This window comes from Zea mays, chromosome 10 (assembly GCF_902167145.1).
Source record: "Zea mays cultivar B73 chromosome 10, Zm-B73-REFERENCE-NAM-5.0, whole genome shotgun sequence".
In the NCBI taxonomy this organism is placed as follows: Eukaryota; Viridiplantae; Streptophyta; class Magnoliopsida; order Poales; family Poaceae; genus Zea; species Zea mays.
In genome coordinates, this window is record NC_050105.1 from 4,236,352 (window position 1) to 4,251,621 (window position 15,270).

Genomic DNA, 15,270 nt, shown 5'->3' on the forward strand with positions numbered 1-15,270 from the left:
TCTATTTGAACGGAATGGCTATATTTCAGATTCTGAGTATGGAATGGTTTTATTCTGTGTTTGGCAGTCAGAATAGAGTCGTTATGTTTTTCTGTTTGGTTATAGAGTGAAGCAAAACGAATCGACTCTATCCTACGTTTGATATATATATATACTAGCTGTGTGCCCGTGCGTTGCAACGGGAGTACGTTGGGATGAGCATCGACACATATCTGATCGGATCTTATATTTTTCTTGGGGTCTGGAGAAAGTTTGCTCGGAAGCCAAGCATGCGAGCTGGCAGTCTGGCATGATACAATTTTTAATTCCTTATCGAAACAAAATAGTAAGACATTTGATTGCATCATACTCGACAAAATTAGTTTTTATTAGTTGCAACGTCACCCAACAGAACGTACATGTATACAATAAAACTACGAGCGCGTGAAAGAAAGCTTACTTCCTACAGGAGATTGCCTTCAGCTGCATTGTAGATTCTAACAAGAGTCCCCTTGGTGCTAGCAGTCGCAATGAGCCTCCCATTTTGCGACAACGCAAAGCACGCGATGCAGGAAGTGTGTGCATTGATAAACTTGGTCTTCCTTGCCTTATAGTGTTCCACCCTAACCTGCCCCTTCTGGACACCAGGGCAAACAAGCACAATGGACCCGGGCTGCTGTGACACGGCGCACAGGCCCTTGGGGTTGCTCAAAGTGTGCGGTGTGCCAGCGGGAGAGCAGGTGGGCGCGAGCATCGCGGAAGACGCTGCGCGCGGAGCTTCCGCGGGGGTAGGCCGACTTGGTCGGGGTTTGCGGGTGGGTGGGGGGTGGAGGTTGCCACGCGTAGAGGGGGGCGAGGTCAGTCTACACTAATGCCTTAATAGTTAGTAGAGATTACCACCCCTATTGTTATCCATAGTAGGATGGTCTTGTGATGCTTTGCCCTCTAGACACTGGACTAATGGAGTAGCATGGTTTCGCCAGATAAGCACAACTACTTGTGCCGTATCGACCACAACACATCGCACCACACAACAGTCATCTGCCAACATACGAAAACGGACTTGCCATCTCCACCAGGACAACGTCTGAACCGCTCCACGCGCGCCGTTTCGTCTGGTTGCGGAGCGCAGGCAGCACCCCCGCCCGCTGCCATGGCTGATGGCTGCTAGCGCGGAGCGAAATGCCTCACCTGCCCCTTTCACGAACCACGCAGAGCGCCTCTCCTCCTGGACAGGAGCACCCCCTGCCAACGCCCGCCACCTGGCCTCTCGGCTCCGCAATCCCGCGCATTACAAAAGATCGGCCACACCGTGCAAGTAGGAGTAGCTAGAGCTTGAGCGTGCATGCGGCTGTGGTTGTCATTCGTGCTCTCCTCGACCTCGCCTAGCTAGAGCTAAAGGCTCGTGGGCTGGGGGTGTCATCCACTCCCCCCCTCGTCGTCTCCTTCCATGCGCGGCCTACACGGGTGCCACCACGAGCGAGTCTGCCTCTGGCAACACCGCGCCGCCGCGTGGGTTGGGACTTGGGACTCGCGGTTTGGAACCCGAACACCAGTGCCCGGCCGCCTGCCACAGGGGAGGGCTAGTTTTGTTTTTATAGTACTCGGACAGTGTCCTGCAGGCAACGGACAAAACTGACGGGAGCCCCGCCGCCTGCTGGCCTCGGCCCTCACTTCTCACTTCTCACATGCAGCCTCCAGCGCCCGCCCGCCTCCGCTCTCTCGATCCATCTCTATAAAGCTCGGCCAGGCCACCGGCCTTCCGCTCCACACATCCCCGTATGCGTCCCTCCATTGCGACCGAGCACGTACGCGCACCCCCGCGTGTCAGCCAGCCATGATGTCTACGAGCCGCGCGGTGAAGTCGCCGGCGTGCGCGGCTCGCTGGCGGCAGCGGTCCGCGAACGCGTCGAACCACACGACGACGTTCCTGGACTACTTGATGAATCAGAGGTTCTACTGGACTACTTGAAAGATACATATGTCAGCTTGGCTAATGCAGAGGAAGGTGCGCCTCCAGATTCCTGAAAATAGTGAAAGTAGTAACTTCAAGTCAAAGTGGCATAGTTAGCATAATCTTAATAAGACATAGAAAACAGGTGATTATGGTGACCCAGGGTAGTAAAATCAGTGTTTATTATGCTGCAGAATGTGATCACCTCGGTTTTAGTACTTGAATAGGCATCAGAACCTTGAACCCTGCTCACGACTGGACTATTTGAGTGTGGTCTCTGTGCAAAGTTCCATCTTGATGTAAGTGATCCGTCTTGGCCATCCTTCGCAATCTCACCCTTTGAATACAACATCTTCTGAACCATTTGGTTTGTAGCCCAGAACATGTCAGGTACAGAATAAGACCCTACAATTGGTGGTGCTTCGACTGAGGCAATCTGTGGAGAAAGGGCAGCGTTTTGTTCACCTCTGCAGAAAGCAAGGGGCAATTATATCTCAACCAAGGTTTCTAAATGGAGGCAAATATTATAAACAGTGAGAAAATAATAATATACCAATATTGAATGCTTAGCAGTAAAACCTTACTCGACAAGCTTGTCTGCATTTATGGATCGCTTGTTGTTGCATGATTCACATAACGAGGTGGAACTCAACTGAACTTGGTTGTTGAGTTGTCCCCGAAGATCAGAAACCTTTTGCTGCAAGTTCATAATATCAGCTTCAGCGACAACAACTTCCTCAAGATCAGCCTTAGTCTATTATCAACGTAAAGAAAAAAAACTTAAAATGGTGAAAAACATTATCTACCTCAATAGCCAGATTCAGAAAGGATACCTTGGTGTCTATCGTTGAGGGGAAGGGGGTGAGCGGAGAAAGCAGAGCACAAAGGTTGCTGGACGGGCACACATAATGGCCGCCTCGCCGTCGCTGCACGCCGTGGCGCACCGGGGGCCCTCCCTGACCGCCCTCCTCTTCCTCGTCGCCGCGATGGTGCTGGTTCCCCCTGCGGCGGCCGAGATCCGGGAGACCGCAATCCGGGCCGACCTGCGGAGCATCATCCCGCTGGACGAGTTCGGCTTCTCCCACTCGGGCGTGCTGGAGCTCAACGTCTCCGGCATCGCCTTCGACCCGCAGGCCTCCGCGGAGCTGGACCTCTCCCAGCTGGCTTCTTCCTCTCCACGCTCGACGCCTGGGTCCACGTCCTCCGCCAGCTCCAGGACCTCGACGTCACCTGCGCGCTCCAGTCCGAGCTCGTCAAGCTCGCCTTTTCTTTCTGATAGTCGCCTAGAGGGGGGTGAATAGGGCGAAACTGAAATTTACAAATATAAACACAACTACAAGCCGAGTTAGCGTTAGAAGTATAATCGAGTCCGAGAGAGGGCGTGAAAACAAATCGCAAGCAAATAGTGAAGTGAGACACAAGGATTTGTTTTACCGAGGTTCGGTTCTCTCAAACCTACTCCCCGTTGAGGAGGCCACAAAGGCCGGGTCTTTTTCAACCCTTTCCCTCTCTCAAACGGTCCCTCCGACCGAGTGAGCTTTATCTTCTCAAATCAACCGGGAGCAAAACCTCCCCGCAAGGACCACCACACAATTGGTGTCTCTTGCCTTGGTTACAAGTGAGTATTGAACACAAGAAAGAATGAAAGAGAGAAAGCAATCCAAGCGCAAGAGCTCAAATGAACACGGCAAATCACTCTCACTAGTCACTAGGGCTTTGTGTTGAATTGGAGAGGATTTGATCACTTTGGGTGTGTCTAGAATTGAATGCTTAGCTCTTGTAAGTGGTTGAGGAGTGGAAAACTTGGATGCAATGAATGGTGGGGTGGTTGGGGTATTTATAGCCCCAACCACCAAAAGTGGCCGTTGGGAGGCTGTCTGTTCGATGGCGCACCGGATAGTCCAGTGCACACCGGATAGTCCGGTGCCCCCTGCCACGTCATCACTGCCGTTGGATTCTGACCGTTGGAGCTTCTGACTTGTGGGCCCACCTGGGTGTCCGGTGCACACCGGACATGTACTGTTTGCTGTCCGGTGTGCCAGCATGGGCGATTCTGGCTCCTGCGCGCGCTGCGCGCGCATTAAATGCTGTTGCAGGTAGCCGTTGGCGCGAAGTAGCCGTTGCTCCGAGGTTGCACCGGACAGTCCGGTGCACACCGGACAGTCCGGTGAATTATAGCGGAGCGGCGAGGGAGAAAACCCGAGGCTAGCGAGTTCCGGAGGCCGACCTTCCTTGGAGCACCGGACATGTCCGGTGTACACCGGACAGTCCGGTGAATTATAGCCGAGTCGCCTCTGGAAATTCCCGAAGGTGGCGAGTTTGAGTCTGAGTCCCCCTGGTGCACCGGACATGTCCGGTGGCACACCGGACAGTCCGGTGCGCCAGACCCGGGGTGCCTTCGGTTGCCCCTTTGCTCCTTTGTTGAATCCAAAACTTGGTCTTTTTATTGGCTGAGTGTGAACCTTTTACACCTGTATAATTTATACACTTGGGCAAACTAGTTAGTCCAATTTTGTGTTGGTCAATTCAACCACCAAAATTAATTAGGGACTAGGTGTAAGCCTAATTCCCTTTCAATCTCCCCCTTTTTGGTGATTGATGCCAACACAAACCAAAGCAAATATAGAAGTGCATAATTGAACTAGTTTGCATAATGTAAGTGTAAAGGTTGCTTGGAATTGAGCCAATATAAATACTTACAAGATATGCATGGATTGTTTCTTTCTTATATAACATTTTGGACCACGTTTGCACCACATGTTTTGTTTTTGTAAATTCTTTTTGTAAATCTATTTCAAGGATCTTTTGCAAATAGACAAAGGTAAATGAATAAGAGTTTGCAAAGCATTTTCAAGATTTGAAATTTTCTCCCCCTGTTTCAAATGCTTTTCCTTTGACTTAACAAAACTCCCCCTAAAGGAGATCCACTTCTTAGTGTTCAAGAGGGTTTTGATATACATTTTTGAAAAACTAATTTTCTCCTCCTTTTGAACACAATAGGATACCAATTGATAAATACTCTTGGAAAGCACTAAGTTTTTGAAATTGGTGGTGGTGCGGTCCTTTTGCTTTGGGCTCATACTTTCTCCCCCTTTGGCATGAATCGCCAAAAACGGAATCATTAGAGCCCTCGAAGTACGATCTTCCCCTTTGGTCATAAGTAAATGAGTTAAGATTATACCAAAGACGAAGTTCGGTCCTTTTGCTTTGGGCTTTTACTCTCTCCCCCAAAGACAAGGTCCTGTTCTTGGAGCGATGGCGAAGGATGAGTTACGGAGTGGAAGCCTTTGTCTTCGCCGAAGACTCCAATTCCCTTTCAATATACCTATGACTTGGTGTGAAATGGACTTGAAAAACACATTAGTCATAGCATATGAAAGAGATATGATCAAAGGTATATAAATGAGCTACGTGTGCAATCTAGCAAAAGAAATTACGCGAATCAAGAATATTGAGCTCATGCCTAAGTTTGGTAAAAGTTTGTTCATCAAGAGGCTTGGTAAAGATATCGGCTAATTGATCTTTAGTGTTAATATAAGAAATCTCGATATCTCCCTTTTGTTGGTGATCCCTAAGAAAATGATACCGAATGGCTATGTGCTTAGTGCGGCTATGCTCGACGGGATTGTCGGCCATTTTGATTGCACTCTCATTATCACATAGCAAAGGGACTTTGGTTAATTTGTAACCATAGTCCCGCAGGGTTTGCCTCATCCAGAGCAATTGCGCGCAACAATGACCTGCGGCAATGTACTCGGCTTCGGCGGTGGAAAGAGCAACCGAATTTTGCTTCTTTGAAGCCCAAGACACCAAGGATCTTCCCAAGAACTGGCAAGTCCCCGATGTGCTCTTCCTATTAATCTTACACCCTGCCCAATCAGCATCGGAATAACCAATTAAATCAAAAGTGGATCCCCGAGGGTACCAAAGCCCAAACTTAGGAGTATAAGCCAAATATCTCAAGATTCGTTTTACGGCCGTAAGGTGGGATTCCTTAGGGTCGGATTGGAATCTTGCACACATGCATACGGAAAGCATAATGTCTGGTCGAGATGCACATAAATAAAGCAATGAACCAATCATCGACCGGTATACCTTTTGATCCACGGACTTACCTCCCGTGTCGAGGTCGAGATGCCCATTTGTTCCCATGGGTGTCTTGATGGGCTTGGCATCCTTTATCCCAAACTTGCTTAGGATGTCTTGAGCGTACTTCGTTTGGCTGATGAAGGTGCCCTCTTGGAGTTGCTTCACTTGAAATCCTAAGAAATACTTCAACTCCCCCATCATAGACATCTCAAATTTCTTTGTCATGATCCTACTAAATTCCCCTTATGAATGTCGCCGAGGATGGTGTCGACGGGGTGATCTCGTTGGATTGCTTGGTGGACTCTTGGGTGTGGCGGCCTTGGTTCTTCCTCATCCTCCTTTTCTTGATCATTTGCATCTCCCCCTTGATCATTGCCATCATCTTGAGGTGGCTCATCTTCTTGATTTTGCCCTTCATCAACTTGAGCCTCATCCTCATTTTGAGTTGGTGGAGATGCTTGCGTGGTGGAAGATGGTTGATCTTGTGCACTTGGAGGCTCTTCGGATTCCTTAGGACACACATCCCCAATGGACATGTTCCTTAGCGCTATGCATGGAGCCTCTTCATTACCTATCTCATCAAGATCAACTTGCTCTACTTGAGAGCCGTTAGTTTCATCAAACACGTCACATGAGACTTCAACTAGTCCAGTGGACTTGTTAAAGACCCTATATGCCCTTGTGTTTGAGTCATAACCAAGTAAAAAGCCTTCTACAGTTTTAGGAGCAAATTTAGATTTTCTACCTCTTTTAACAAGAATAAAGCATTTGCTACCAAAAACTCTACAGTATGAAATGTTGGGCTTTTTACCGGTTAGGAGTTCATATGATGTCTTCTTGAGGATTCGGTGAAGATATAACCGGTTGATGGCGTAGCAGGCGGTGTTGACCGCTTCGGCCCAAAACCGGTCCGGTGTCTTGTACTCATCAAGCATGGTTCTTGCCATGTCCAATAGAGTTCGATTCTTCCTCTCCACTACACCATTTTGTTGTGGCGTGTAGGGAGAGGAGAACTCATGCTTGATGCCCTCCTCCTCAAGGAAGCCTTCGATTTGAGAGTTCTTGAACTCCGTCCCGTTGTCGCTTCTTATTTTCTTGATCCTTAAGCCAAACTCATTTTGAGCCCGTCTCAAGAATCCTTTTAAGGTCTCTTGGGTTTGAGATTTTTCCTGTAAAAAGAATACCCAAGTGAAGCGAGAATAATCATCCACTATTACAAGACAATACTTACTCCCACCGATGCTTATGTAAGCAATCGGGCTGAATAGATCCATGTGGAGTAGCTCAAGCGGCCTGTCGGTCATCATGATGTTCTTGTGTGGATGATGGGCTCCAACTTGCTTCCCCGTCTGGCATGCGCTACAAATCCTGTCTTTCTCAAAATAAACATTTGTTAATCCTAAAATGTGCTCTCCCTTTAGAAGCTTGTGAAGATTCTTCATCCCAACATGGGCTAGTCGGCGATGCCAGAGCCAACCCGTGTTAGTCTTAGCAATTAAGCATGTGTCGAGTTCAGCTCTATCAAAATCTACTAAGTATAGCTGACCCTCTAACACACCCTTAAATGCTATTGAATCATCACTTCTTCTAAAGACAGTGACACCTACATCAGTAAAGAGACAGTTGTAGCCCATTTGACATAATTGGGAAACAGAAAGCAAGTTGTAGTCTAAAGAATCAACAAGAAAAACATTGGAAATAGAATGGTCAGGAGATATAGCAATTTTACCAAGTCCTTTGACCAAACCTTGATTTCCATCCCCGAATGTGATAGCTCGTTGGGGATCTTGGTTTTTCTCATATGAGGAGAACATCCTTTTCTCCCCGGTCATATGGTTTGTGCACCCGCTGTCGAGTATCCATCTTGAGCCCCCGGATGCATAAACCTACAAAACAAATTTAGTTCTTGACTTTAGGTACCCAAACTGTTTTGGGTCCTTTGGCATTAGAAACAAGAACTTTGGGTACCCAAACACAAGTCTTTGACCCCTTGTGTTTGCCCCCAACAATCTTGGCAACTACCTTGCCGGATTTGTTAGTAAGCACATAAGAAGCATCAAAAGTTTTAAAAGAAATGGCATGATCATTTGATGCATTAGGAGTTTTCTTTCTAGGCAACTTGGCACGGGTTGGTTGCCTAGAGCTAGATGTCTCACCCTTATACATAAAAGCATGATTAGGGCCAGAGTGAGACTTCCTAGAATGAATTTTATTAATTTTGTCCTCGGGATAACCGGCAGGGTATAAAATGTAACCCTCGTTATCCTGAGGCATGGGAGCCTTGCCCTTAACAAAATTTGACAATCTTTTAGGAGGGGCACTAATTTTGACATTGTCTCCCCTTTGGAAGCCAATGCCATCCTTAATGCCAGGGCGTCTCCCATTATAAAGCATGCTACGAGCAAATTTAAATTTCTCATTCTCTAAGTTGTGCTCGGCAATTTTAGCATCTAGTTTTGCTATATGATCATTTTGTTGTTTAATTAAAGACATGTGATCATGAATAGCATTAACATCAATATCTCTACATCTATCACAAATAGACACATGCTCAATAGTAGATGTAGACGGTTTGCAAGAATTAAGTTCAACAATCTTAGCATGAAGAATATCATTTTTATCTCTAAGATCGGAAATTGTAACTTTGCAAACATCATAATCTTTAGCCTTATCAATTAAATTGTTATTTTCTACTCTGAGGCTAGCAAGAGAAATATTCAATTCTTCAATCCTAGCAAGCAAATCATCATTATTATCTTTAGGATTGGAAGTTGAAACAATGCAAACATGAGAATCAACCTTAGCATTTAAACTAGCATTTTCATTCCTAAGGTTGTCAATCATCTCACGGCAAGTGCTTAGCTCGCTAGATAATTTTTCACATTTTTCTACTTCTAGAGCATAAGCCTTTTTAACCTTAACATGTTTCTTGTTTTCTTTAATTAGACAATCCTCTTGGGAGTCCAAAAGGTCATCCTTTTCATGAATAGCACTAATCAATTCATTTAATTTTTCTTTTTGCTCCATGTTAAGATTTGCAAAGAGAACACACAAATTATCTTCCTCACCACTAGCATTATCATCACTAGATGATTCATATTTAGTGGAGGAGTTGAATTTAACCTTCTTCCTTTTGTCGTCTTTTGCCATGAGGCACTTGTGGCCGACGTTGGGGAAGAGAAGTCCCTTGGTGACGGCGATGTTGGCGGCGTCCTCGTCGTCGGAGGAGTCGCTTGAGCTTTCGTCGGAATCCCACTCCCGACAAACATGGGCATCGCCGCCCTTCTTCTTGTAGTACTTCTTTTTCTCCTTTCTTCTCCCCTTTTTGTCGTCGCCTCGGTCACTGTCACTTGATATAGGACATTTAGCAATAAAATGACCGGGCTTACCACACTTGTAGCAAACCTTCTTGGAGCGGGACTTGTAGTCTTTCCCTCTCCTTTGCTTGAGGATTTGGCGGAAGCTCTTGATGACGAGCGCCATTTCCTCATTGTCGAGCTTGGAGGCGTCTATAGGTTGTCGACTTGGTGTAGCCTCCTCCTTCTTCTCCTCCGTCGCCTTGAATGCGACGGGTTGAGCTTCGGATGTGGATGGATCATCAAGCTCGTTGATCTTCCTCGAGCCTTCGATCATGCACTCAAAACTTACAAAATTCCCGATAACTTCCTCGGGGGTCATTTTAGTATATCTAGGATTACCACGAATTAATTGAACTTGAGTGGGGTTAAGGAAAATGAGAGATCTTAGAATAACCTTAACCATTTCGTGGTCGTCCCACTTTACGCTCCCGAGGTTGCGCACTTGGTTCACCAAGGTCTTGAGCCGGTTGTACATGTGTTGTGGCTCTTCCCCTTTGCGAAGCCGGAACCGACCGAGCTCCCCCTCGATCGTCTCCCGCTTGGTGATCTTTGTGAGCTCATCTCCTTCGTGCGCGGTTTTGAGCACATCCCAAACCTCCTTGGCGCTCTTCAACCCTTGAACTTTGTTATACTCCTCTCTACTTAAAGAGGCGAGAAGTATTGTTGTCGCTTGAGAGTTGAAGTGCTCGATTTGGGCCACCTCATCCTCATCATAGTCTTTATCCCCTACGGATGGTACCTGTGTACCAAACTCAACAACATCCCATATACTTTTGTGGAGTGAGGTTAGATGAAATCGCATTAAATCACTCCACCTAGCATAATCTTCACCATCAAAAGTTGGTGGTTTGCCTAATGGGACGGAAAGTAAAGGTGCATTTTTAGAAATGCGAGGGTAATGTAGGGGGATCTTGCTAAACTTCTTACGCTCTTGGCGTTTAGAAGTTACGGAGGGCGCATTGGAGTCGGAGGTCGATGTTGATGAAGTGTCGGTCTCGTAGTAGACCACTTTCCTCATCCTTTTGTGCTTATCCCCCCTCCGATGCGGCTTATGGGAGGAAGATCTCTCCTTCTTCTCTTTGTGGTGAGAAGAAGATTTCTTCTCCTTCCCTTTGTTGGAGGAGCTCTTCTTCTTCTCCTTCCTCTTGGTGCGGGACTCTTCCGATGAAGTGCTCCCGTGGCTTGTAGTGGGCTTTTCGCCGGTCTCCATCTCCTTCTTGGCGTGATCTCCCGACATCACTTCGAGCGGTTAGGCTCTAATGAAGCACCGGGCTCTGATACCAATTGATAGTCGCCTAGAGGGGGGGGTGAATAGGGCGTAACTGAAATTTACAAATATAAACACAACTACAAGCCGAGTTAGCGTTAGAAGTATAATCGAGTCCGAGAGAGGGCGTGAAAACAAATCGCAAGCAAATAGTGAAGTGAGACACAAGGATTTGTTTTACCGAGGTTTGGTTCTCTCAAACCTACTCCCCGTTGAGGAGGCCACAAAGGCCGGGTCTTTTTCAACCCTTTCCCTCTCTCAAACGGTCCCTCCGACCGAGTGAGCTTTCTCTTCTCAAATCAACCGGGAGCAAAACCTCCCCGCAAGGACCACCACACAATTGGTGTCTCTTGCCTTGGTTACAAGTGAGTATTGAACACAAGAAAGAATGAAAGAGAGAAAGCAATCCAAGCGCAAGAGCTCAAATGAACACGACAAATCACTCTCACTAGTCACTAGGGCTTTGTGTTGAATTGGAGAGGATTTGATCACTTTGGGTGTGTCTAGAATTGAATGCTTAGCTCTTGTAAGTGGTTGAGGAGTGGAAAACTTGGATGCAATGAATGGTGGGGTGGTTGGGGTATTTATAGCCCCAACCACCAAAAGTGGCCGTTGGGAGGCTGTCTGTTCGATGGCGCACCGGACAGTCCGGTGCACACCGGACAGTCCGGTGCACACCGGACAGTCCGGTGCCCCCTGCCACGTCATCACTGCCGTTGGATTCTGACCGTTGGAGCTTCTGACTTGTGGGCCCACCTGGGTGTCCGGTGCACACCGGACATGTACTGTTTGCTGTCCGGTGTGCCAGCATGGGCGATTCTGACTCCTGCGCGCGCTGCGCGCGCATTAAATGACGTTGCAGGTAGCCGTTGGCGCGAAGTAGCCGTTGCTCCGAGGTTGCACCGGACAGTCCGGTGCACACCGGACAGTCCGGTGAATTATAGCGGAGCGGCGAGGGAGAAAACCCGAGGCTGGCGAGTTCCGGAGGCCGACCTTCCTTGGAGCACCGGACATGTCCGGTGTACACCGGACAGTCCGGTGAATTATAGCCGAGTCGCCTCTGGAAATTCCCGAAGGTGGCGAGTTTGAGTCTGAGTCCCCCTGGTGCACCGGACATGTCCGGTGGCACACCGGACAGTCCGGTGCGCCAGACCCGGGGTGCCTTCGGTTGCCCCTTTGCTCCTTTGTTGAATCCAAAACTTGGTCTTTTTATTGGCTGAGTGTGAACCTTTTACACCTGTATAATTTATACACTTGGGCAAACTAGTTAGTCCAATTTTGTGTTGGTCAATTCAACCACCAAAATTAATTAGGGACTAGGTGTAAGCCTAATTCCCTTTCACTTTCGACCGCCTCCGCCCGCCCTCCAACCCCGCCGGCGTCGAGGTCGCTCGCTCCTCCTCCTTCTCCACCGCCTTCCGCGTCACCGAGCCCGGCCAGTACACGCTCGTCTTCGCCAACTGCCTCGGCGGCGGGCGCGACGTGCGTGACGTGCGCGTGACTCGCGCGCGTTGGGTGGGGAATTGTGGCTGGGTGGGGGCGGGCGGGCGCGCGCGAGATCCTCGGCGGTGTTTGGTTGCCGGGCGGCGGGGAATCGCGGCTGGCGCCCGCGAATCGCGGTGTTGTGCGGGCGGGCGACGGGATCCTCGGCGGGCGCGCGGGAGCCGTGGGAGTTAGGGGAGAGCGGGGGCAGTCTATAGATGAGTCTTAATAGTTGTAGATATATATATATATATCAAATATAATTATATTAAATATAACCATAATATACACGCACGGGAGGAGGCACATGAAGCCGTGACGGGTGTCGGGCGGTCGCGGAGCGCTTAGGTCCGGCTGTTTTTTCGGAGCCCTGATATCCAGCATCTTAATAGAATATTCATATATTAAAACGGCTCTGTTTCACTTTGATTCGAACCAAACAGTCTCAGTACTAGAATAGAGCGGTTTTATTCTACTATACTCTAGAACCAAACACTGCTAAGTAAATTACGATTCTCCGCCCACGCGTGCCCGACGCACCCACGTACCTAGGTTTGGGCCATTACCTGACCAAACTCTCCGTCTCTAATATAGTTTTCGTGAGACATTAGTATTTGACTAAAATACGATATTAATTACAAAATAATTTAATTTCAATACACGTAAAAAGCGATAAGTCTAGGAAACGTATGTATAACTTTGTTTTGATTGCCATCTCTCATTCTCACAGTCAGCACTAAGAAATGTTTGATTTTTAAGGATTAATTTTTAACATCTCTCTTTTATTATATTTTAGTCTCTAAATTATTAAGTGCTGGTGTTTAGTTTCTATATTTGACTAAAATGGAAGTCCATAGAAAGCAAACAACGTCATAAAGTCCATAACTTACAAAATTAAAATTAAAGATATTAAGGGCCTGTTTGGCATGGCTCCAGAGCAAAACTCCAAGGAGGAGCTGGCCAGAGCATGCCAAACACCCTAACTCCAGAGTTGTAAACTCTATGGAGTTTTTGGAGCTGCAGTACAATTTTTTGGAGTACCTCTTTTGCTGCTCTGAAAACTCCAAAAAAGCAAACTAGTCATGGAGTTTTGAGTTATTTACCCGCCATTGCCACTGGTTATGAGAAACAATCTAAACTCTGGAGCAGAGCTGCTCCATCCAGAGTTTTAGAGTAGAGCTGCTCTGGGGTGGAGCAGAGTCATGCCAAACACACCCTAAACAATGTGATTAGCGTCTTCTGACCATATAAAGTCCAAATATTATAATCATATTAAGATTATATCTTACTAAATTTAAAAAAATTAAACAATATGAATTTTATTCGGTCGTGTTGGTCTAAACTTGGCTCATACGTGCATGCTAGGTTCCAAGACCACGAAGACCAAAGTTTTTCATAAAAATTTATTCAAACTTCGTATAAATAGGAAATGAGGGCTGCCCTTTGTGGCTGGTCGATGGCCGGCTGTTGCGGCGCTAGGCATGCTGGTGACGTGGTATTTGGATGTACATAGTAGTATAGTACTAAATATATGGGTCTGTTTTTTTTTTAATTTTTTTGCAACCACGGACACGAATTAAAAATAGGAACACAAAACATACCCGAACACGAAGTGATATGGATCGGATTAGCATGACCCGAAGGTGGGCCTAGACCTTAGTCTATTGGGCTCCGGCAAGGCCCGTACGAATTGATAAGTGATATGAGAACATAAAGCATATGAATTATATAAATCATATAAATATGATAAATATGTAAACTGACTGAACAATTGAAAATAAACAGATAGAAACATAAACAGCATGACTGTAAAATTAAAACAGACAAATCTATCATATTATAATAAGACAGAACAGATAAGATAAAATTATTCCTACATATGAAACATCATAAATGAATATATTAAACATATATAATCTCCAGAATACAAAACAGTAAGTAAATAAACTGATCATACCCTCCCATGCGCTCTGATGATCCAGATCCTTGGCCAGCTTCTTTTGTCATGTTGGAGATGTTTTGGGCAGTCGCGTAGACGCTCCCCAAAAACCTAATTGCCGATCCCCCGTGCAAGGTCTCGAACGGCACCGGCTTCGGAGGGCAGTGCTCCTCTATTTAACCTCTCGCAGAGGGAAGCTGAAGGAGAACGGTCGTCGAGTCACGCCAAGAGTCGGTCAGCTCTCGCCGAGTCATGCCATGAGTCGGTCAGCTGAAGGAGAAGTGTCACTCGGCTGACGAAGAGACAGGCAACTGAAAGGTTAACGCAGTTAGTGAGTGCTAAAAATTAACCACACCACCGCCCGCCCGCCCGCCCGGCGGCGGCGGCGCGCGCGCGCACGTGTGGCACGCCCTTGTCCATTTCTTGACTTCTCAAGATAAGTGGAATAAATCCCACCATATAAGTTAAGCCAAAAGACCCTTGGACTTCCAATGTGGTACTATTGGTATTCTCCACCATTACATACCTTAGAGAGAACCAAAAGTTTTTGAGACCTTTACAGCATGAGCCTATTTGACTCGAAACACGATAGATTTAGCCGAGCCAGCCCGACCCAGCCTAATTCACGGCACTAGTTGTACACACGTCGACCCAGCCCAATTCTCTGGCAGCAGCTGACCTGCCAGTCTAGATGCATGGTAGTACCTAGGGGCGGATCTGCGTCCGGGGCTGCCTGGGCTGCAGCCCAGCCCACCACTACGCCTCCCTCCAGCCGGCAGCCGCCATTCGCCTCACGCCGTCTCGCGCCCGGAGGCCGGAGGCCGGAGCACCGTCGCGGGCGCTCTCCTGGTCCTGGGCTTCTGGCCGGCTATCCTCCATCCGTGAAGCAAAGCAAGTAAGCAGTGAAGGTGAAGGAGGCAAGCAGTAAAGGTGAAGCCTCCTGGCAAGCAGTGAAACCGTAAAGCAAAGCAAGCAAGCAGAGTCCAGACAAGCAAAGCAAAGCAAGCAAGTTCAGATGAGCAGCGAGCAGGGACGGCCGGGCGGACGCGAACTGCAGACAAGCAAGCAAGCCATGAGGCCGAGCAGACTGCATACGTCGTGAAGGTGCAGACGTGTGTAGACTCAAGCGTGCTATTGTTTACTTAATTGCTTGATTTGAAGTTTTGATTTGATTATAGGAATAAGATGGATAAATTTCCCA

The 15,270-nt window shown here is 47.5% G+C and overlaps 1 protein-coding gene across 1 annotated transcript; it reads right to left on the minus strand.

The window, feature by feature from the left end:
• Positions 1-1,943: 1,943 nt before the first annotated feature.
• Positions 1,944-14,948, minus strand: LOC103642266 (uncharacterized). Its single transcript, XM_020545873.1, has 6 exons — positions 14,830-14,948; positions 3,054-3,216; positions 2,767-2,976; positions 2,518-2,687; positions 2,139-2,400; positions 1,944-2,003 (listed from the first exon to the last, which is right to left on the minus strand). Exons 1-6 carry the CDS (start codon positions 14,946-14,948, stop codon positions 1,944-1,946), a joined length of 984 nt encoding a protein of 327 aa, XP_020401462.1.
• Between the last annotated feature and the right edge of the window lie 322 nt (positions 14,949-15,270).

Excerpts from the sequence above, each read along its gene's own strand:
- LOC103642266 (XM_020545873.1), bottom strand. The coding sequence starts at position 14,948 with ATGGAGGATAGCCGGCCAGAAGCCCAGGACCAGGAGAGCGCCCGCGAC. Across the intron at positions 2,977-3,053 it reads CGGAGGCCTGCGGGTCGAAG|GTCGGCCCGGATTGCGGTCT; the intron begins GCGATGCCGGAG and ends GATGCTCCGCAG. Across the intron at positions 2,688-2,766 it reads CCTCAACGATAGACACCAAG|ACTAAGGCTGATCTTGAGGA; the intron begins GTATCCTTTCTG and ends CGTTGATAATAG.